The following is a 25,009-nucleotide window of genomic DNA, read 5'->3' as shown; positions in this document are numbered from 1 at the left end:
AAAAAAAAAACTGCACATTTGACTGGCCTTTTATTGTCCTGTGTAATGATCATGCTGTTTAATCAGCTTCATGATATGTCACACCTGTCAGGTGGATGGATTATCTTGGCAAAGGAGAAATGCTCAATAACAGGGACGTAAAACACATCTGTGCACAACGTTTGAGAAATAAGCTCTTTGTGCGATCTGGGATGATCTCTGGGATCAGGAACGTTCAGAAGACCAGTTGTTTACTGGAGATGCCACTTACATATAAAATCCTTTGTTGATTCTGCAGATGTGACCAGAAGGTGGTGTGTGTGTGTGTGGGGGGGGGGGCAATAAACCCAATCTATTAGTAACTAGTAGATGGTCACTGCTGTAGTTGTGTTAGCTATACAGAATCTCAATGTAGTATTTGCTCAACCATTTCAAAAACTGAAGAAACAAAATAATGTTTGGTTAAAAATCTTTATTTTAAATGTTTATTTCAACGTCTCACAAATTCCATATTCCTATAAAAGATTTCTCATCCCTCTGCTACCGTTGCAACATGCCTAACTAACACCTGCACCAAAGCATGTTATTTTGTCATGTGAAAGACCAAAACCCCCAAGGAAGCCTCTGGAACAAATGTTTCTGTGATCATCTCTGCATTGCAATCGTCCATTAATTCAACTTCACTGTGTATCAACTTCACTGTCCTCTCAGTCATAATATCAGAATTTAAAAAAGGAATGATATGCAGTCATGGTGGAGAGAGGGGGAAATGAAACCTCACTGGACGGTTGTAGGACACGCTGCCAACCAATAACAGCCCTGAATAGCAGTTTGTAGTAGAGCTAAAACGATCACTGTGTGACGAGTCCATCTACAGCACATGGAAGCCTGGGCCAACAAAGGGTTTCAGAGGACTCATTTTCCCTTTCAACAGACTGTTGTCTACAGGGAGAGTTCACCTGAATGTCATCATTTTCTTCAGCTTGCAAGGTTGTCGTCGGGCCAGGGAGTGTCTACAACTACAAATAGTAGGTTATTATTACGTTGCCAAAGCAACCACAGACACACTTTAGCGTCGCTATCGACTACCCCCCCGAGGCGTGGTTTTACACAGAGTTCATTTTGGCACGCAATTTAGTTAAAGCTATAACGAGTGAAACTGAGGTTATCAATACCAATCTTAGCTGTAGGAAAGTAACCGAATCCGAACTGTAGTTGCAGTCAATCACAAAAACAAAACAAAAAAAATTGATCAATCACAGATTTTGATTGAACCAACCCTTTAAAAGTGACCCCATGGAGTGCAGTGCAAAGGAGCCCAGGTTGTGTCTCAAGGTCTTAAAAACACTGGGAGAGTGGAGGCACCTCAATAGTCGAATGTGGTTTCATCTCCTCACCTTTCACCTGCTCTAAAAGAGGTGGAGAGGAGAAAGAAAAGAACCCTTCGCCGTCCTGACCTGTCCACTCAGGAGAAGAGGAGACGAGGAGATCATTCTTTAGACTATTGAAACACACCCAGGGTCTCTCTGGCCTCAGCCTCACCAATAGTCAGGCCCTCCAGGAATTCACAGTGATTTTTTTTTGTGGAATTTTCTGAGAGAAAAAAGAAGCTTTATTTTGCTGCTGCAATTCTGCATAGCGATATACGATGATTTTATCCAATTGGTCTGGAAAATACACTGATGAGGGAAAAGTTTTGTCGTGTGGCTTGAAAGAACTATATTACGCGGTAAATGTGAGGTGATTGGTTGAAATTGCAAGCTCTCCTTTTGTACTGCGGTGATGGGTACATTTTATGCGATAATATTGCGACGATTTGACTGCTTTATTCGGAGATGGTGCGGTGATTGGTCAAATTTGCAAGCCCTCACATAATATGCAGGGAATTTGTTGATTTAGCAAAAAAAAAAAAAAATGATTGGAGGAACTGAATAACGACAAATGAGGACAGAACTATCGCTATGGGCGGAGCGCGGGATGGGGCGGAGCAGCGTCCTCCAGGGGGCGTGTTCAGCAGGACGCAACGTTTCGGGAACGTTCAGATAGAAATATGCCACGTAGAACAAACATGCTTCTCTCTGACATGTAGATTTAGGAATCATGTCGACTACAATAGTGGCGTAACCATCTGCGACATTCCAGAACGTTTGACAACTGAACGTGGCCCAGGACTCTCAGCAGCCATTTTGATTGGTCTGGAGATACTCTTGGTGCAGTTTCTCCTGGGCCTCGTGGAGTTTCCGCAGCTTCTTGGTCTGTCCTTTACTGAGATCCTTCCCCTCCACGTCATGCGTGGGGAAACCCTGTTGGAGGAGCAGTACAGGTCTGTTAAAACACTCCATGTTCAATAAAGCCCTGTAGCCACTCCAGATATCAAGGAGGTTTACAGTTGTTGGATATTTACCATCTCATCAAAGCTGGAATACTTGTCGGTTTCAGAGCGGAACATATCGCACGGGGAGATTTTCATCTTCGCAAGTTTGGCCAACTGTGATGAAACCAACCATGAACAGAGACACATCAATATACCTGCATCTAGACATGAGGCTGGTAACATCAGTATTACTGCTCTCAGATCAGTTAGCAGAGGGGACACATCAATATACCTGCATCTAGACATGAGGCTGGTAACATCAGTATTACTGTTCTCAGATCAGTTAGCAGAGGAGACAAAACAATATACCTGCATCTAGACATGAGGCTGGTAACATCAGTATTACTGTTCTCAGATCAGTTAGCAGAGGAGACAAAACAATATACCTGCATCTAGACATGAGGCTGGTAACATCAGTATTACTGCTCTCAGATCAGTTAGCAGAGGGGACGCATCAATATACCTGCATCTGGACATGAGGCTGGTAACATCAGTATTACTGCTCTCAGATCAGTTAGCAGAGGGGACACATCAATATACCTGCATCTAGACATGAGGCTGGTAACATCAGTATTACTGCTCTCAGATCAGTTAGCAGAGGGGACGCATCAATATACCTGCATCTAGACATGAGGCTGGTAACATTATTACTGCTCTCAGATCAGTTAGCAGAGGGGACACATCAATATACCTGCATCTAGACATGAGGCTGGTAACATCAGTATTACTGTTCTCAGATCAGTTAGCAGAGGGGACACATCAATATACCTGCATCTAGACATGAGGCTGGTAACATCAGCGTTACTGTTCTCAGATCAGTTAGCAGAGGATTCACATCAATATACCTGCATCTAGACATGAGGCTGGTAACATCAGTATTACTGCTCTCAGATCAGTTAGTGGAGGACTCAGAAGACAGTGGTCCTGCCATAGATAAAGGACTCTCCCATTGAGGGACTTCCACCAGAGATGAGTCCTCCTCTATCCATCTCTATGGTCCTGCCATAGATAAAGGACTCTCCCATTGAGGGACTTCCACCAGAGATGAGTCCTCCTCTATCCATCTCTATGGTCCTGCCATAGATAAAGGACTCTCCCATTGAGGGACTTCCACCAGAGATGAGTCCTCCTCTATCCATCTCTATGGTCCTGCCATAGATAAAGGACTCTCCCATTGAGGTACTTCCACCAGAGATGAGTCCTCCTCTATCCATCTCTATGGTCCTGCCATAGATAAAGGACTCTCCCATTGAGGGACTTCCACCAGAGATGAGTCCTCCTCTATCCATCTCTATGGTCCTGCCATAGATAAAGGACTCTCCCATTGAGGGACTTCCACCAGAGATGAGTCCTCCTCTATCCATCTCTATGGTCCTGCCATAGATAAAGGACTCTCCCATTGAGGGACTTCCACCAGAGATGAGTCCTCCTCTATCCATCTCTATGGTCCTGCCATAGATAAAGGACTCTCCCATTGAGGGACTTCCACCAGAGATGAGTCCTCCTCTATCCATCTCTATGGTCCTGCCATAGATAAAGGACTCTCCCATTGAGGTACTTCCACCAGAGAGGAGTCCTCCTCTATCCATCTCTATGGTCCTGCCATAGATAAAGGACTCTCCCATTGAGGGACTTCCACCAGAGAGGAGTCCTCCTCTATCCATCTCTATGGTCCTACTAACCTCTTGCTCCTGCTTCTTCTTGGCAGCCTCCTCTTTCTTGTTCTTCTTCTCGTCCTCCATCTTCTTTTTCTCATTCCTCTCCCTCAGCAGGGTCTCTTTATCCACCAGCTTCACCACAGTGGGAAGGCCTGACAATAACAAGACAACACAGCCAGTCATCACTGTGGCTGCTACAGGTTTTCGCTGATCTATGGAGTGTGTGTGTGTGTGTGTGTGTGTACATATTGTGGTCAGTGTATTTACCTTCATGGTCTTCTAGACGCACCCCCAGCTCAGGTAAGGTGTCATTACGGACCACGTCACAGAGCTGTAGAACCTCTGTCACTGAGAACACAGACAGTGAGAACACAGACAGAGAGAACACAGACAGTCAGAACACAGACAGTCAGAACACAGAGACAGAGAGAACACAGACAGAGACAGAGAGAACACAGACAGAGACAGAGAGAACACGTCTACAAGCCTCACATTTCTAGCAGCAGCCAACTGTGTTCAATTATTAGTATTTTTGTTGAGTAACTTGGGAGGGAGGAAGTATTTACCATTCTGTTCTCTGGCAATTTTGCGAACAGATTCTCTGAAGTCTGACAGCACCTTCAGATAGGGCATCACTGTGGTCTCCATCTGCAAACAGCCTCAGTTAGCTTGACTAGAAACGTCCACAGAATCACAACGTCTACGAGAACACGGATATAATGATAACAATATGATTCATTTTAAAATCCAAAGTGACTTAGTCATACATACATGCATACGGGTGATCCCGGGAATCAAACCCTCTATCCTGGTGTCGCAAACACCATACACTACCAACTGAGCAACAGAGGACCACTACCAACTGAGCAACAGAGGACCACTACCAACTGAGCAACAGAGGACCACTACCAACTGAGGAGAGATGGTGGTGGCCAATCCCAACAGTATATCATGTTGAACGCACCTCGACTGCAGAGAAGCAGCCTGGTATCTCCAGGGCAATACTTACATCCACATGGTGACCATCTCCTCCCACTGGGAATCCAATAGGCTCGCTCCCTTCAATGGCCCCAAAGGTCTACAGCACAGACAGGGTGAGAGAACTTCATCAGAACAAAAGGGACGTGGTCTCCTGATAAGTAAAAGGACTGAATAGGTTTCTATCTTGGCTATAGTGGTGTAAATATCACGTGACCCGGTTTTCACTTTCTACATCGCCGCTTCTCATTTTTAATACTGGATGTGTTCACGAGATTTATGTGATGGCACCGTTGTTTAGTCGTGCCCTTCAAAATGGGTTTATCTGGAACAGCCGACTTCAGCTCTGGTCCTGTGAGTGTAATACTGGGGTGTATTCACTAGGAACCAAATGGAACCGAATGTAACAAAACAGGGAGGAACTGAATTTGTCCAATAGAAACTCATTTTGGTGGCAACAACATTTTGCAACAGTGTGCAATGAATGAATACACCCCCTGGTATGCTGCACAAGCTCTCCCTCACCTTGAGCATGTCAGTCAGGTAGAGAGCGATGCTCTTCATCAGCATGCGGTTGGGCTGTAGCTTGGAGCTCTTCCTACTGGCTATGTAGGTGTTGCTCTGAGTTACCAGCGCCCTCATCTCCTCCATGGTGCTGCGCGTGTCCACGTTGTCACACAGCGCCACGTGGACTGCTGCCTTCCTCTCATAGAAACTACAGACAGGGACAATGGAGGAGTGGGCGGAGTTTACTCTCATAGAAACTACAGACAGGGACAGTGGAGGAGTGGGTGGGGTTTACTCTCATAGAAACTACAGACAGGGACAATGGAGGAGTGGGCGGGGTTTACTCTCATAGAAACTACAGACAGGGACAATGGAGGAGTGGGCGGGGTTTACTCTCATAGAAACTACAGACAGGGACAGTGGAGGAGTGGGCGGGGTTTACTCTCATAGAAACTACAGACAGGGACAATGGAGGAGTGGGTGGGGTTTACTCTCATAGAAACTACAGACAGGGACAGTGGAGGAGTGGGCGGGGTTTACTCTCATAGAAACTACAGACAGGGACAGTGGAGGAGTGGGCGGGGTTTACTCTCATAGAAACTACAGACAGGGACAATGGAGGAGTGGGTGGGGTTTACTCTCATAGAAACTACAGACAGGGACAATGGAGGAGTGGGCGGGGTTTACTCTCATAGAAACTACAGACAGGGACAGTGGAGGAGTGGGCGGGGTTTACTCTCATAGAAACTACAGACAGGGACAGTGGAGGAGTGGGCGGGGTTTACTCTCATAGAAACTACAGACAGGGACAGTGGAGGAGTGGGCGGGGTTTACTCTCATAGAAACTACAGACAGGGACAATGGAGGAGTGGGCGGGGTTTACTCTCATAGAAACTACAGACAGGGACAATGGAGGAGTGGGCGGGGTTTACTCTCATAGAAACTACAGACAGGGACAATGGAGGAGTGGGCGGGGTTTACTCTCATAGAAACTACAGACAGGGACAGTGGAGGAGTGGGCGGGGTTTACTCTCATAGAAACTACAGACAGGGACAATGGAGGAGTGGGCGGGGTTTACTCTCATAGAAACTACAGACAGGGACAATGGAGGAGTGGGTGGGGTTTACTCTCATAGAAACTACAGACAGGGACAATGGAGGAGTGGGCGGGGTTTACTCTCATAGAAACTACAGACAGGGACAATGGAGGAGTGGGTGGGGTTTACTCTCATAGAAACTACAGACAGGGACAATGGAGGAGTGGGCGGGGTTTACTCTCATAGAAACTACAGACAGGGACAATGGAGGAGTGGGCGGGGTTTACTCTCATAGAAACTACAGACAGGGACAGTGGAGGAGTGGGCGGGGTTTACTCTCATAGAAACTACAGACAGGGACAATGGAGGAGTGGGCGGGGTTTACTCTCATAGAAACTACAGACAGGGACAATGGAGGAGTGGGTGGGGTTTACTCTCATAGAAACTACAGACAGGGACAATGGAGGAGTGGGTGGGGTTTACTCTCATAGAAACTACAGACAGGGACAATGGAGGAGTGGGCGGAGTTTACTCTCATAGAAACTACAGACAGGGACAGTGGAGGAGTGGGCGGGGTTTACTCTCATAGAAACTAGACAGACCAGCCCTATGCTAGTGGGGGTTTCCTCTCTAGTCTACACATGGAGCTGCCACCAGGGGGCAGTCATTCAGAACAGATGATTAAGTGGTACATTGTGTGAGTACTCCCTCACACCTGCAACACAGGTTTGTCATAAAACACGACATTACATGGAATGACTAATGACTACTAAGGTCATGTCAGAACTCTTGACCAAAATCCTGTTATGAAGCTTCAAACACTGAAACCTTATTGAAGCCTTCAGATGTTTCGATTTTTGTGTGCCATGCCTCATAAGACAGTTTTTATTTTTTATTTTTTTTAAAAGGTCCTTCCAGGCCACAAGCTCCAAGGGACTTTAACAACCCCATAACGAAGGCATTATTACCAAACCTTCAAAACGAAGTCGTATCGATTATTAACACCAGGCTTGTGACCTCTCACCTCTCGTTGAGCTCCATCTCTGCTGCCTCCCACTTCTCAAACTGTCCGGTGATGTCACAGGGAGCTCGGAGAATGTCTTTGACGTTGAGGAAAAACTCCTGTTGAGCAGAGGAAGAAGACTAACTGAAAAAGAAAGTCCCCTTGTGGTCAGCGGACTCTTAACAGGTGCACTTTGAGTCCTCCGAGCCGGAGAGTAGAAGAAAAACGAAAACAATTTCATGAAAATAAACACTCCTACGCTAACACGCTAACACGCTAGCTGCTCCTGTACACTTCCAGTCTGCAGACAGGGACAATGGAGGAGTTGGTGATGGCCCCATCAGAGCCGGCGCCAGAATGAATCAGTTGGACAGGCATTTGGAGGAGTTGGCGATGGCCCTATGAGAGCCGGCGCCAGAATGAATCAGTTGGACAGGCATTTGGAGGAGTTGGCGATGGCCCGATCAGAGCCGGCGCCAGAATGAATCAGTTGGACAGGCCTTTGACTTCCACAATTGACAGAGACGCGCTCCAACAAGCAGTGAGACAGCGCCCCTCTGTCTCAGTATGTTTAACCCATGTATCTGATGCTATCTGGCCAGAAAGAGTATTGCATGTCATAATTTTATTTTCTGGGTTTTATAGTATAGTAGTAAATGTGGCATGAATACAACCAGTCGATGTTTTCATCCGATTGTTAAACAAATCACTTTAAAAAAAAGTAAGTTACCTTTGTACATTTGTCCCAAATAATTATTCGGGGTGGCAGGGTAGCCTAGTGGTTAGAGCGTTGGGCTAGTTGGAAGGTTGCAAGTTCAAACCCCTGAGCTGACAAGGTACAAATCTGTCGTTCTGTCGTTCTGCCCCCTGAACAGGCAGTTAACACACTGTTCGTCATTGAAAATATGAATTTGTTCTTAACTGACTTGCCTGGTAAAATAAAGGTAAAATAATAATTACAGCATTCGAACAGTGCACAACTTTCCTTCAATTCACAAGTGTCAAACTATCTCACCGGAGAAAACATCCCAGCAGGCAAAGCAGCTTATATGTCTGAAACTATCTCACCGGAGAAAACATCCCAGCAGGCAAAGCAGCTTATATGTCTGAAACTATCTCACCGGAGAAAACATCCCAGCAGGCAAAGCAGCTCCTTCTTATATGTAGCCCAGGTATCTGATGCAGTCTGGCCCCAAAAAATGATAACATGGGCCACAGATACTGAGACAGGGGGCCGCTGTTTCGCTCAGATGCTCAAATAAATAATTAATATTGAAATATTTTCGGTAGTCCGGTAGTGTGGGCCAAGCCCCCTAAGACCTGCCCATAACGCAGGCCCTGGGCTCCAGAAACTACCTTTAAACTACACACAAGAGACAAAAAGGACCAACATGTTGACCTACCCGTTTAAGACTATAGAGAAGCACCTCTGGGCCATATTATCACTTACATTCAGGAATTTCTCGTAGTGGACAGCCGATTCCATGGTGTTGGAGGAGTAATCCAGGGTGTCCTTCCAGGAATGCATCAGGAAGGCTAGACGGAGCTGCCGAGCTGAGGGGAACACACAGAGAACAGCTGTTAGCTTGCACACACACACACACTCCTGACACCCACATTAACATAACATAATGCTATTGTTTTAATGGCTACTGAGAAGTTTCTTCACCTGTGTTCTTCGCCAGGGCGTCCTTGATGGTGATGAAGTTCTTGAGAGATTTGGACATCTTGCAGCCTGCGATGGTCAGGTGACCAGTGTGCAGGAAGTAGCGAACCCAGTGGTCGTTCTCAAAGTAAGCCTGCGTGGACAGGTATTCTGCTTGTTGTTCAACTTGAATACTACGGTTACATTCCAATTCCCTACCCTTCTCCCCTGAAGTGTACACTCATTCACTCGCCCTTGTGGACTTTGCTGCTACTATAGGCCAATGCTTTCAAATCCTAGAGGGGGAGTGAACAAGTGCACACTTAGAGTGCACAAACAGACCACTGTCCATGTCATAGAAACAGATCACTCGAGACGAAACCCTTACCTCGGACTGAGCCAACTCATTATCGTGATGGGGGAATCGGAGGTCAAACCCTCCCCCGTGGATGTCCATGGACTCTCCCAAGATGGAACCAGCCATAGCGGAACATTCGATATGCCAGCCAGGCCGACCCTTTCCCCAGGGTGAGTCCCAGGACGGCTCCCCCGGCTTAGAGGCCTTCCACAGGGCAAAGTCATTCTGCGACCTCTTCTCACTGAGCTGGTCTGCTGAGACACTCAGATCTCCTGCAGGACACAGAGGACGACCAATAACTCACATACATTGTGGCACTTGGTGTTTTTTTTTAAAAAGCTCTTTATAAATGATTGATATTGTTACCCTCTCCCTCCTGCAGAGCTTTCATGTCGCCGACCGCCTCAGGTACCAGCTTGCCGTACGCGTGTTTCTGGCTGGTGGCAAACTTGGCTGTGTCAAAATAAACTGAGCCGTTGGACTCGTACCTGCCCACGGGAAAATCAAAAGAACACGACAGAGACAGAGGGATGAACTGAGCCGTTGGACTCGTACCTGCCCACGGGAAAATGAAAAGAACACGACAGAGACAGAGGGATAAACGGAGCCGTTGGACTCGTACCTGCCCACGGGAAAATCAAAAGAACACGACAGAGACAGAAGGATAAACTGAGAGTTGTTTTAAAACTAATTAGAGGACGGGGGGCCTGAATGATAACAGAGACCAGCTCTCCCTTACCCGAAGCCATTGTCTAGGATCTTCTTCACAAAGTCCACGATTTCTGGGCAGTACTCGCTGACGCGGGTGAGTACGTCTGGGGGAAGGACCTGGGGGGGGGGGGGGGGGGGTTGCACACAGAAGAGGTGGGGGAATCAGTCATTTTAACAACCATCATCAGATTGGCACTAGAAATGTAGTCATTTTAATAGTAAAATAGGATTAACAATTAGAAATATTCATGTTATATTCCTGCTAAAATACTGTATGGTTTATGTGATAGGGCCCTGTGTTGTTGCATAATCGTGTGACATTAGATTTGATCCTGTGTTTTAACTCTTATCCAGAAATGATTAGACGTTATCTGAGGATGGTGCTGAACAATCTGACATAAAAAGAAGAGGACAGTTTGATAAAAACACCTTAAATAAAATAAAAAGGTAAAAATTCAGGTCATGTGACATAATAGTGACATATAGTGACATAGTTGTGTGACATATAGTGACATAATAGTTGTGTGCTTCCACCTACATTCAAGATGACTCATCTGATAATGAGCATTGACACTAGAAAAGTTCATAGTCAAATACAATTAACAATTTATTATAAATATAAATGTTATATGAATGATAAAATATGGGTTGTGTGTGCTTCCACCTACATTCAAGGCGTCCATGTCGTTGTGGTACTCCCCTTCCCAGAACTTTGGAAGAAGAGAGAAGATGGAGTTCTCGGTCACCTGACTGCCAAATTGAGCATCCAACCAATCAGACAGCAGGTCTTTGGCCTTCTCCAGTAACACCTCCAAAAAGAACCAAAAGAACACATTTGACTTCGGTTGTCTCTGGTGTTCTTTTTCATAAAGTGCGTCGCACGGGAGGTTGGTGTCACCTTAATCAGGGAGGACAGGCTCGTGATAATGACTGGAGCGGAATCAGTGGAATGGTATCAAACACATGGTTTCAAGGTGTTTCCATGGTTTCCAGGTGTTTGATGCCATTCCACGTGCTCCGTTCCGGGCCATCCTTATGAGCCGTCCTCCCCTCGACTGTGTCGAGACAATCAAATGTGACTTGACTAGGTATCTCAGTCCAAACCTCTGGACGTGTATTAGACTTGTCAGGAACCGTAGAGAGCCATGTTGTACAGCAGGGAGGAGATCTTACCTGAGCCAGGCGTTGTATGTCAGCCTCCCCAGCCTTGCTCTCCACCGCCCCCTGCAGGGGTCCCAGAGCAGCAGCGACGGCAGAGTCCAGCCTCTCCAGCATCTGTTTCTTGTCTGGGTCTGTGGCCTCGGCCAGCTTGGCCTGGAAGGGCTGCAAATGATATGGAGTGAATGGGATGTTAGAGGTGGTAATGTGGCATCCAGCGCCCAAGTTCACCACTCTCTCTATATATATGGGACGGTTCATTCTCACCCCCCCATTACAGGGGTGAACTTTAGAACCTGAGAGTATGCCCAGGACATTGCTACTGTTCCACAGATGACCAATCACGTAGCCACACCTGTAAATAATGACGGATTCATATGTCATTAACTTTCTAGACACTATAAAAAGTTTAATGTCTTACCCCTCTGGCACTAAGGACATCCTGCAGTACCTGGGCAGCCGCTGGCTTCTTCTCTCTGTACTGTTCCAGAAGGTAGTTCTGTCTGGCCCGCCTGATGATCTGACACACAGACAAAATGATCGCTAACCATTCAGCCAACGGTTCAGTTTTCACAACAGAAGGGCGAGACGATGTTGTTTTGTACCACTGCTGGTTACCTTGTCATCTATGTCCGTAATGTTCATGCAGTAGAACACGTCATATTTGAAATAGTTCATCAGAATCCTCCGGAGGATATCAAAAGATATGTACGATCTGAAAAACAAAGAGGAATCAAATCATTTGATTTGGACACACATCTTAACATTCAAACACTGAAACTGATCTAAAAGGTTCTACAGCAGGAAATAGTCTTCGTTCTAGACTATTATTTTCCAGAACCAGTTATGAGTCAGGAAAGTATGACCTTTGTTCCATTAAAATGTCATTATCAAAATGTAATCATTAAAAGATGCACGATGCAGAAATCACTCCCCCCCATTTACTGGTTGCTAAAATTCAAAATAGCTCGCCTAATTTCAGTTTCTGTGACAAAACAAACAAGTGTAGTGTAGCGACTCATCGTACCATCTAAACCACTGAAATATATTCCCCATGACCACAAACTGTTGTATTTTCAGCTGTTTGAAGCTGCTGTACAAAACCCAAAGTAAAAGATGCAAAAACAAAACTTAAGAACAGGAAGCATAGAAATACCACACATAGAAAGAACAATGGTCTAAGAAGCTGTAGATCTGTTCTATGTGAATTTGGTCGGGTCGGTCAGGTACATACTGCACCTTTAAAATCATTTTAAATGCCAGTTAGGTGAGTTGTGAGCCCTTATCAGGTTTTCCACCTCACCTGCATTTTCATGACATATTTCTGGTTTCTTCTTCTATTTGTGACTATTGGACTATAGACTAAACCTATTGGACTATAGACTATACCTATTGGACTATAGACTATACCTATTGGACTATAGACTATACCTATTGGACTATAGACTATACCTATTGGACGATAGACTAAACCTATAGGACTATAGACTAAACCTATTGGACTATAGACTAAACCTATTGGACTATAGACTATACCTATTGGACTATAGACTATACCTATTGGACTATAGACTATACCTATTGGACTATAGACTATACCTATTGGACTATAGACTAAACCTATTGGACTATAGACTAAACCTATTGGACTATAGACTAAACCTATTGGACTATAGACTAAACCTATTGGACTACTGGACTAAACCTATTGGACTACTGGACTAAACCTATTGGACTATATACTATAGACTAAACCTACTGGACTATAGACTAAACCTATTGGACTATACCTATTGGACTATAGACTATACCTATTGGACTATAGACTAAACCTATTGGACTACTGGACTAAACCTATTGGACTATATACTATAGACTAAACCTACTGGACTATAGACTAAACCTATTGGACTATACCTATTGGACTATAGACTAAACCTATTGGACTATACCTATTGGACTATATACTAAACCTATTGGACTATAGACTATACCTATTGGACTATAGACTAAACCTATTGGACTATACCTATTGGACTATAGACTAAACCTATTGGACTATAGACTAAACCTATTGGACTATAGACTAAACCTATTGGACTATACCTATTGGACTATAGACTAAACCTATTGGACTATAGACTAAACCTACTGGACTAAACCTATTGGACTATAGACTAAACCTATTGGACTATAGACTAAACCTATTGGACTATAGACTATACCTATTGGACTATAGACTAAACCTATTGGACTATACCTATTGGACTATAGACTAAACCTACTGGACTAAACCTATTGGACTATAGACTAAACCTATTGGACTATAGACTAAACCTACTGGACTAAACCTATTGGACTATAGACTAAACCTATTGGACAATACCTATTGGACTATAGACTAAACCTATTGGACTATACCTATTGGACTATAGACAAAACCTATTGGACTATACCTATTGGACTATAGACAAAACCTATTGGACTATACCTATTGGACTATAGAATATACCTATTGGACTATACCTATTGGACTATACCTATTGGACTATAGACTAAACCTATTGGACAATACCTATTGGACTATAGACTAAACCTATTGGACTATACCTATTGGACTATAGACAAAACCTATTGGACTATACCTATTGGACTATAGAATATACCTATTGGACTATACCTATTGGACTATACCTATTGGACTATAGACTATACCTATTGGACTATAGAGTATACCCATTGGACTATAGACTATACCCATTGGACTATAGACTAAACCCACTGGACTATAGACTAAACCTATTGGACTATACCTATTGGACTAAACCTATTGGACTATAGCCAGAATCCTGAATCTAATGTGACCAGCTAGTACCATTTATGGTTATACTACCGTATTCCTGGAAAAGGTTGACTTGCGCTTTCGCTTTCACAATGAATGTCCCCTTTCACTGTACCCATCCGGTGTATGTGACAATACATCTATCATTACTATAATCTTCAGAACATGAGTCATGACAAGCGATGGAGACAGTAGCTAGGAGTATTCTGTGAAAATAGTAATTACCTTGTTGTACCGAGCATCACGAAGCCAAGGGCAACGGTCAGGAATATTTTCTATTGGGCTATAGGCTATACCTATTGGACAATAGACTATACCTATTGGACAATAGACTATACCTATTGGACTATAGACTATACCTATTGGACTATACCTATTGGACTATAGACTATACCTATTGGACTATAGACTATACCTATTGGACTATAGACTATACCTATTGGACTATACCTATTGGACTATAGACTAAACCTATTGGACTATACCTATTGGACTATAGACTAAACCTATTGGACTATAGACTAAACCTATTGGACAATAGACTATACCTATTGGACAATAGACTATACCTATTGGACAATAGACTATACCTATTGGACAATACCTATTGGACTATAGACTATACCTATTGGACTATACCTATTGGACTAAACCTATTGGACTATACCTATTGGACTATAGACTAAACCTATTGGACAATAGACTATACCTATTGGACAATAGACTATACCTACTGGACTATACCTATTGGACTAAACCTATTGGACTATAGACTATACCTATTGGACTAAACCTATTGGACTAAACCTATTGGAATATAGACTAAACCTATTGGACAATAGACTATACCTATTGGACAATAGACTATACCTATTGGACTATACCTATTGGACTATAGACTATACCTATTGAACTATAGACTAAACCTATTGGACTATAGACTATACCTATTGGACTATACCTTTTGGACTATAGACTATTGGACTATAGACTATACCTATTGGACTATACCTATTGGACTATAGACTATACCTATTGGACTACACCTATTGGACTATAGACTATACCTATTGGACTATAGACTAAACCTATTGAACTATAGACTAAACCTATTGGACTATAGACTATACCTATTGGACTATACCTATTGGACTATAGACTATACCTATTGAACTATAGACTAAACCTATTGGACTATAGACTATACCTATTGGACTATACCTTTTGGACTATAGACTATTGGACTATAGACTATACCTATTGGACTATACCTATTGGACTATAGACTAAACCTATTGGACTATAGACTATACCTATTGGACTATCGACTATACCTATTGGACTATACCTATTGGACTATAGACTATACCTATTGGACTATAGACTATACCTATTGGACTATAGACTAAACCTATTGGACTATAGACTATACCTATTGGACTATAGACTATACCTATTGGACTATAGACTATACCTATTGGACTATAGACTATACCTATTGGACTATAGACTATACCTATTGGACTATACCTATTAGACTATAGATTATACCTATTGGACTAAACCTATTGGACTATAGACTATCCCTATTGGACTATAGACTATACCTATTGGACTATAGACTATTGGACTATAGACTATTGGACTATACCTATTGGACTACACCTATTGGACTATAGACTATACCTATTGGACTATACCTATTGGACTATAGACTATTGGACTATAGACTATTGGACTATAGACTATACCTATTGGACTACACCTATTGGACTATAGACTATACCTATTGGACTATAGACTATACCTATTATACTATACCTATTGGACTATACCTATTGGACTATAGACTATTGGACTATAGACTATTGGACTATAGACTATTGGACTATAGACTATTGGACTATAGACTATTGGACTATAGACTAAACCTATTGGACTATAGACTATACCTATTGGACTATAGACTATACCTATTGGACTACACCTATTGGACTACACCTATTGGACTATAGACTAAACCTATTGGACTATACTTATTGGACTATAGACTATACCTATTGGACTATACCTATTGGACTATAGACTATACCTATTGAACTATAGACTAAACCTATTGGACTATAGACTATACCTATTGGACTATACCTTTTGGACTATAGACTATTGGACTATAGACTATACCTATTGGACTATACCTATTGGACTATAGACTATACCTATTGGACTATACCTATTGGACTATAGACTATACCTATTGGACTATAGACTAAACCTATTGAACTATAGACTAAACCTATTGGACTATAGACTATACCTATTGGACTATACCTATTGGACTATAGACTATACCTATTGAACTATAGACTAAACCTATTGGACTATAGACTATACCTATTGGACTATACCTTTTGGACTATAGACTATTGGACTATAGACTATACCTATTGGACTATACCTATTGGACTATAGACTAAACCTATTGGACTATAGACTATACCTATTGGACTATCGACTATACCTATTGGACTATACCTATTGGACTATAGACTATACCTATTGGACTATAGACTATACCTATTGGACTATAGACTAAACCTATTGGACTATAGACTATACCTATTGGACTATAGACTATACCTATTGGACTATAGACTATACCTATTGGACTATACCTATTGGACTATACCTATTGGACTATACCTATTAGACTATAGATTATACCTATTGGACTAAACCTATTGGACTATAGACTATCCCTATTGGACTATAGACTATACCTATTGGACTATAGACTATTGGACTATAGACTATTGGACTATACCTATTGGACTACACCTATTGGACTATAGACTATACCTATTGGACTATACCTATTGGACTATAGACTATTGGACTATAGACTATTGGACTATAGACTATACCTATTGGACTACACCTATTGGACTATAGACTATACCTATTGGACTATAGACTATTGGACTATAGACTAAACCTATTGGACTATAGACTATACCTATTGGACTACACCTATTGGACTACACCTATTGGACTATAGACTATACCTATTGGACTATACCTATTGGACTATACCTATTGGACTATAGACTATTGGACTATAGACTACACCTATTGGACTATAGACTACACCTATTGAACTAAACCTATTGGAGTAAACAGCTCTTTGCTGCGAGGTGTGGCTGTCACAAATTGCTCGTCCTGTTATTTCCTGAAGTGAACTTTACCTGGCATGTCCCATGTGAGAGGCATCATAGACAGTGGGTCCGCAGCAGTACCACGACACCTTGTTTCCATTCTGGGGAACAAACAGCTCCTGCAATAATACCAGTCTGATATTAATAACAGTACATTTAGCAGACACTTTTATCCAATAATACCAGTCTGGTATTAATAACAGTACATTTAGCAGACACTTTTATCCAATAATACCAGTCTGATATTAATAACAGTACATTTAGCAGACACTTTTATCCAATACTACCAGTCTGATATTAATAACAGTACATTTAGCAGACACTTTTATCCAATAATACCAGTCTGATATTAATAACAGTACATTTAGCAGACACTTTTATCCAATAATACCAGTCTGATATTAATAATAGTACATTTAGCAGACACTTGTATCCAAAGCGACAGTCATGCATACATTCCATGTATGGTCTTTGGAATCGAACCCACTACCCTGGCGTCACAAGTGCCATGCTCTACCAACTGAGCTACAGAGATGGGATCTAAACGTAAACCTTTATGTTGTACATTGACATCCAGTGTCCTTCTTTCCTATTTGATCATAAGGAATCAGCCATCCAAAATGGCTCTCAAACGAGCAAAACAAAAGAAGGTCAACATGTCACCTTGGTGCGTGTGAGGCTGTTGTAGAGTCGCAGCTTTGGCAGGTTGGACCCGGCTGGGGCAGCCCAGGGGTGCTGGACCCTCTTTCCCTTTACTAAAAAAAACACAGAGGACACATTTTATAAGACCATTAGGTAAACTTCTCTCTGAAGAGGGCATGCTGTTAAATGGTGTCTCATTGAAGGTCAGGCAAATTATAGAATTGAATTCCCTCAAATCTCTGGATTAATTTGTGTGATTTGAGTGGGCAACTGTCTGAGGGTATGCAAGCCACCACTCTATTCTGATGACAACCACCCCTGGTCTCCAGACAGGAACACAATGCAGTCTGATGACAACCACCCCTGGTCTCCAGAGCACAGGAACACAATGCAGTCTGATGACAACCACCCCTGGTCTCCAGACAGGAACACCATGCAGTCTGATGACAACCACCCCTGGTCTCCAGACAGGAACACCATGCAGTCTGATGACAACCACCCCTGGTCTCCAGACAGGAACACAATGCAGTCTGATGACAACCACCCCTGGTCTCCAGACAGGAACACCATGCAGTCTGATGACAACCACCCCTGGTCTCCAGAGCACAGGAACACAATGCAGTCTGATGACAACCACCCCTGGTCTCCAGACAGGAACACAATGCAGTCTGATGACAACCACCCCTGGTCTCCAGACAGGAACACCATGCAGTCTGATGACAACCACCCCTGGTCTCCAGACAGGAACACCATGCAGTCTGATGACAACCACCCCTGGTCTCCAGACAGGAACACCATGCAGTCTGATGACAACCACCCCTGGTCTCCAGACAGGAACACCATGCAGTCTGATGACAACCACCCCTGGTCTCCAGACAGGAACACCATGCAGTCTGATGACAACCACCCCTGGTCTCCAGACAGGAACACCATGCAGTCTGATGACAACCACCCCTGGTCTCCAGACAGGAACACCATGCAGTCTGATGACAACCACCCCTGGTCTCCAGAGCACAGGAACACAATGCAGTCTGATGACAACCACCCCTGGTCTCCAGACAGGAACACAATGCAGTCTGATGACAACCACCCCTGGTCTCCAGACAGGAACACAATGCAGTCTGATGACAACCACCCCTGGTCTCCAGAGCACAGGAACACAATGCAGTCTGATGACAACCACCCCTGGTCTCCAGAGCACAGCAACACCATGCAGTCTGTGGGCCTTCATCAAAGATACAGGTCTGCTACCAGTAGACTTAGTTTGCGTGGGGTGAGGTGTGGAAAGCAACACACTAGCTAGCCCTCAAAGTGCGTGTCAAAAACAAACACAAAACCCACACAGGAAGGAACACAAGTGTGATGAAACAATGAAACAATTCAGGGATGGGAAAGAGTCCAGTGAAACAACCAAACGGTGGTCCTCCTGCCACTAGCTGTTAACACTGTTGACAAATCAATACAGGACTAAAAGAAAGTTAGACTTCGATGATTGCAAAATGCTAATCATGCAAATGTTATTATGGGTCCATATTGAACAGGGGCTTGGACAATATCTGACACAATGAATCCATTTTTAACAGGGGATTGGACAATATCTGACACTATGAGTCTATATTGAACAGGGGCTTGGGCTATATCTGACACTATGAATCCATTTTTAACAGGGGATTGGACAATATCTGACACTATGAGTCCATATTGAACAGGGGCTTGGACAATATCTGACACTATGAAGCCATTTTTAACAGGGGATTGGACAATATCTGACACTATGAGTCCATATTGAACAGGGGCTTGGACAATATCTGACACTATGAATCCATTTTTAACAGGGGATTGGACAATATCTGACACTATGAGTCCATATTGAACAGGGGCTTGGACAATATCTGACACTATGAATCCATTTTTAACAGGGGATTGGACAATATCTGACACTATGAGTCTATATTGAACAGGGGCTTGGACAATATCTGACACTATGAATCCATTTTTAACAGGGGATTGGACAATATCTGACACTATGAGTCCATATTGAACAGGGGCTTGGCCTATATCTGACACTATGAATCCATTTTTAACAGGGGATTGGACAATATCTGACACTATGAGTCCATATTGAACAGGGGCTTGGCCTATATCTGACACTATGAGTCCATATTGAACAGGGGCTTGGACAATATCTGACACTATGAATCCATTTTTAACAGGGGATTGGACAATATCTGACACTATGAGTCCATATTGAACAGGGGCTTGGACAATATCTGACACTATGAATCCATTTTTAACAGGGGATTGGACAATATCTGACACTATGAGTCCATATTGAACAGGGGCTTGGACAATATCTGACACTATGAATCCATTTTTAACAGGGGATTGGACAATATCTGACACCGAGTCCATATTGAACAGGGGCTTGGACAATATCTGACACTGAGTCCATATTGAACAGGGGCTTGGGCTATATCTGACACTATAAATCCATATTGAAAAGGGGCGTGGGCTATATCTGATAATATGAGTCCATGTTGAACAGGGGCGTGGGAAATATCTGACACTATAAATCCATATTGAAAAGGGGCGTGGGCTATATCTGATAATATGAGTCCATGTTGAACAGGGGCGTGGGAAATATCTGACACTACGAGTCCATATTGAACAGGGGCTTGGGCTATATCTGATAATATGAGTCCATATTGAACAGGGGCTTGGGAAATATCTGACACTATTAAGCTTCTATGAAGCTCTTGCCCAATGTACTGCTCCTGAAATAATGAAGGATAGGCCCACCAGCTTTAAATGTAGCATCTCATTTTAGAGGGTCTGTCAGCAGAACACAAGAGTATTGCCAGAATCCTGAATCTAATGTGACCAGCTAGTACCATTTATGGTTACACTACCATATTACTGGAAAAGGTTGACTTGCGCTTTCGCTTTCACAATGAATGTCCCCTTTCACTGTACCCATCCGGTGTATTTGACAATAAAAAAAAAAATGTAAAACAAGTGCTGGAGACAGTAGCTATGAGTATTCTGTGAAAATAGTTGTGACTGGTATACCAAGCATCACGAAGCCAACAGTACAGCGGTCAGGACTACTCTCACAGAATACTCTTAGCTACGGTCACCGTCTCCAGGACTTGTCATAACTCATGTTCTGGGAAAAAAAATAACAAATGTTGTATTGTCACATACACCAGATAGGTGCAGTGAAAGGTGACATTCATTGTGAAAGCGAAATTCAACCTTTACCCGCAAACCACTCCAGCCCCTCATGATGAGATGTGTTTTTGTGTGGCCCCCGCCCCCACCCCCTCAAAGGTGCCCATCCCTGATTTAAATACATTCGGGATGCCTGATCATAGGTAGAAGAATGCCATTAATTTAATTGACTATTTAAATAGCTAGCCTTACTGACATTCCAAAGTGACCATGCACTATCGGTCTAGTCTATTGGGGAGGGGGGGGGGGCATGACTGCCCTTGTGCAGTGGACTACTCTAGTCTAAGGGGAGCATCCCTATCCTGTCCATGGGCCCTGGACTCTACTCACTGCTGCTATCTGGGCTGGGGGTCTCCCGCTGCAGGGCTGCTATGTGCCTGTACCAGCGCAGAGCGTGCACGTGCTGCGGGGCCGGGGGCCTGTGCAGGAGCTCAAAGACCTCCTGGTCCACCCGAGAGGGGCTGAACCCAGCCAGGTAGCTGCGGGAGCTCAGGTACTCATTCAGAGCCACGGTGGCTGTGGCCTCCTCACTTGTGTGCAGCAAGAAGCCATAATCAAAGGCTGTGGAAAACAAGACGGCACACATTCACCCACAGACAAGACACCATTGAAAAACCAAAACTAATTTTGTATTGGTTTCGTCTCTAGACAAGGCAAAGAATTTGATGCCCAAGAACCTTGTGCTGCTGTATATGTTAATCAACCCGCTTGCTGATCAATGCAATCTGAAAGTTGACAACTGGCTAAGAGCTTTGGCTATTTCATCTGATTTGGTGTATTAACTTAAAGGCCCAAGCTATCATTTCAACAACCTGACCCTGCCACTTTGTTTGGTGAACTGGGGGATGGGAGTCTAACCTGTTCAGAGTTACAGGATGCAATGAGATGTGCCTTATGTACACAGTATATTCATGGTTTATTTACAAATACTCAAATGACAATATAAACAATGCTGCATTAACCTTCCATTCTGGTGTTTTGACCACATCATTGGTTATGTTAGGACACAGCCGTACTAAGATCATAACAGCGCTGGAGGAAATCTGAACGTATCCCGTTAACCCTCCTGTTGTTGTTCCTTTCATTGTTAATTCATTCTGTGTTCCCGGTCCAAAATGACCGCCCCCATTATAGCTGATTATGAGTCCATATTAATACATATATTATCACCTAATATTGTGTTAGATCTTTTAATCAACATAAGTTATTGTGAACATTACAAGTGTTGAACTTCTTTCTATTTGATACTTATGGCCTGTAGGCCTCATTGACCTGAGCTCATACAACTCGTTTTTGAGTTTAAAAAAAAAAAGCATAATGTATAGATTATTTTGACTATAACAAATACTCAGATGAAACATATTGTGCTATTTATCACAGACTACTTTGTGTCAAAGTTTAACGAGGACTCTCTCCTCCTCACCAGTGTCATGATCAAATATATGATCAAGAGCCCCACATACAGTATATCGTTTGGTCATTGTGCTGCCACAGAATTAATTGTGAGCAAGGCCTCAAAAAAGCTTTATATACCAGAGCTGTGAGAAAAGCTCTATATATTATTGAAACAATATTGCGATTGTTTGTGAAAATACCAACAGGTGTGGATCCCTTGGGGGAAAGATTCTATTGGGGAAAGGTTCCCTGTGGGGGCTGCCATGGAAACCAGGGGTGTGGGGTGTATGTGTGCTCAAATACACATGGATGCGGGGGTCTGGGAGATGGAAGTGTGTCCATCTGAGGAATGGACGTGTGCCTGAACAAAATTGTATACACTAATTGTAGTCTCATCCATTCATTTCTAATGACCTGTCATTTTTGACCAGGAACACCACAGGTGTACAAAAGTTAAACAAAACACCCAAAATGTTGTGAAAATCATCTAAATGTATTTGATGTGTTCAGATGCCCTGTGTGGACAAAGTTATGGAACCTAATGACAATCAGATTAAATTAACAACATTTTTCAGAGAAACAAAACCTTGTAAATCGGTCCAATTCGACCGGAACACAGCGGGGGGGTTACCAATGGAGAGATCCCAATGTCGAGAGACTGTTTGTAGACCACTAGCTAGCAGTAGCATCAGATATTTTCACAAGCCATCTAGCTAGCTTGTACATTTGATTGTTATTCTACAGATTTCCTGGAAAAGGTTGAATTGAATTTTCCTATTCGGTGTACGTGACAATACAGAACATTTTCTTCACGACCAACGTCAAGCGCTGGAGACAGTGACAGTACGCTATGAGTAACGTTATTCTACTAAAATAGTCGTGACCGGTGTACCGAGCATCACGCAGCCACCAGTACACCTCCGGTCAGGACTATTTTCACAGAATACCCATATCTACCGTCACTCTCATGACTCATGTTCTGGACATTCACTGTGAAAGCGAAAGCTTGATTCAGCCCTTTCCAGTAATACGGCAATATAACCATTAATAATACTACTAGCTGGACGGCACTTTGATTTAAATACATTCGTGACGATTGATCACACCGACAGTGTCCAGCAGATTGGCTGTTGCATCACGTATGCATCACATTGGATGCGTAGACGGCTTGACAGAAATGGTAGCAGAAGGTGAATGTTTAACTTTTGTTACACACATCTCCAGATGATGCTGCGTACCATTTTGCACAATGACGCTATAGATGTGTAGAATGGCATTCATTTCATTGACTATATACATAGCTAGCCTTACCGTAGCCAACATCCAATATCCTGCAATAATTTATATTCTGAGAACACGCATTTACCTTGAAGAGACGCTGCTGATATTTGGAAACATGAAAAACATGCATCGATTTCAGTACTTACCTAACTCTCCCGAGCTTGACATGTCAACAGTCTGCAATTTCTGATGCAACAATAACGTGCCCGGACGTACACTCTCTTTCTCTAGTCTAGTCTAGACCAATGGCTGTATTCTCTGGACACCCGCGTTGCCTCCCGTTTTTTTATGGTCGTCACTAGTTACCACAGTCACAACCAATCATTTGAGGGAGTGTGATTACGAGTATGCCGGCTCAGAAGACTCGCTTACCCGACCAATCAGATAAGGGAGTGTGATGACGCGTATTCCGGTTCACGGGAACCGCCTCGTTTTCGAAATGGGATATATTGTGTTCAAGTTTGAACTAAATGACTAAAAGACATTCGGCAACACGAATTGGCAATGTCACTAAAATGCATAACATTGAGAAAGGATAAAAGTTTTGGGCAAATGGGTAGGTAAGTTGCACAAAGATGTATGAATGTCACCAGGGGAAAGACAAAAGCCAAAGAGAGGTATGTTGCTGAAATGAACAAGGCAGTAAGTTCAAAGAAAGAGCACTAATTTATACCATACACTTTTACAACATTCATTTCATTTTAATAACGTTGAAATACTACACTAACAATGGAATGTTCCTCAATAAAACTGAAGATGAGACTTTGAAACGTGTGTTCTAACTCTGTGGTCACTAAGACCCGTGGCCCTTATTGAAGATGAGACTTAGAAACGGGTGTTCTAACTCTGTGGTCACTAAGACCCGTGACCCTTATTGAAGATGAGACTTAGAAACGTGTGTTCTAACTCTGTGGTCACTAAGACCCGTGGCCCTTATTGAAGATGAGACTTAGAAACGGGTGTTCTAACTCTGTGGTCACTAAGACCCGTGACCC

General features: G+C 43.1%; 1 protein-coding gene across 4 annotated transcripts; it reads right to left on the bottom strand.

Annotated features, from left to right (window-relative positions):
* Positions 1–436: 436 nt before the first annotated feature.
* cars1 (cysteinyl-tRNA synthetase 1) lies at positions 437–24,422 on the bottom strand. 4 transcript variants are annotated; one of them, XM_090223096.1, is made up of 21 exons: positions 24,161–24,389; positions 21,669–21,899; positions 18,129–18,220; positions 17,496–17,584; positions 12,027–12,123; positions 11,830–11,928; positions 11,424–11,573; positions 10,919–11,059; positions 10,279–10,367; positions 9,906–10,027; positions 9,570–9,811; positions 9,206–9,335; positions 8,987–9,090; positions 7,558–7,655; positions 5,515–5,704; positions 5,021–5,089; positions 4,578–4,659; positions 4,279–4,359; positions 4,036–4,163; positions 2,384–2,467; positions 437–2,282 (listed from the first exon to the last, which is right to left on the bottom strand). In XM_090223096.1, the coding sequence occupies exons 1-21, from the start codon at positions 24,180–24,182 to the stop codon at positions 2,154–2,156; spliced, it is 2,469 nt and encodes an 822-aa protein (XP_090079222.1). In that variant the 5' UTR covers positions 24,183–24,389; the 3' UTR covers positions 437–2,153. The 4 variants fall into 4 exon arrangements, with proteins under 4 accessions (XP_090079222.1, XP_090079224.1, XP_090079223.1 ...); XM_090223098.1 differs by having other exon boundaries at positions 9,906–10,094; positions 24,161–24,207; XM_090223097.1 differs by lacking the exon at positions 21,669–21,899 and having other exon boundaries at positions 24,161–24,422.
* Between the last annotated feature and the right edge of the window lie 587 nt (positions 24,423–25,009).

This window comes from Oncorhynchus mykiss, chromosome 26 (genome assembly GCF_057628025.1).
Source record: "Oncorhynchus mykiss isolate SJ-2025 chromosome 26, ASM5762802v1, whole genome shotgun sequence".
NCBI lineage: Eukaryota > Metazoa > Chordata > Actinopteri > Salmoniformes > Salmonidae > Oncorhynchus > Oncorhynchus mykiss.
Note: the sequence above shows the minus strand (reverse complement) of the source record. Positions and strands in the feature narration are given on the sequence as shown.

Excerpts from the sequence above, each read along its gene's own strand:
- cars1 (XM_090223096.1), bottom strand. The coding sequence starts at position 24,182 with ATGTCAAGCTCGGGAGAGTTAG. Across the intron at positions 11,929-12,026 it reads TTACGGACATAGATGACAAG|ATCATCAGGCGGGCCAGACA; the intron begins GTAACCAGCAGT and ends TCTGTGTGTCAG. Across the intron at positions 2,468-4,035 it reads AGAAGAAGCAGGAGCAAGAG|TTGGCCAAACTTGCGAAGAT; the intron begins GTTAGTAGGACC and ends GTTTCATCACAG.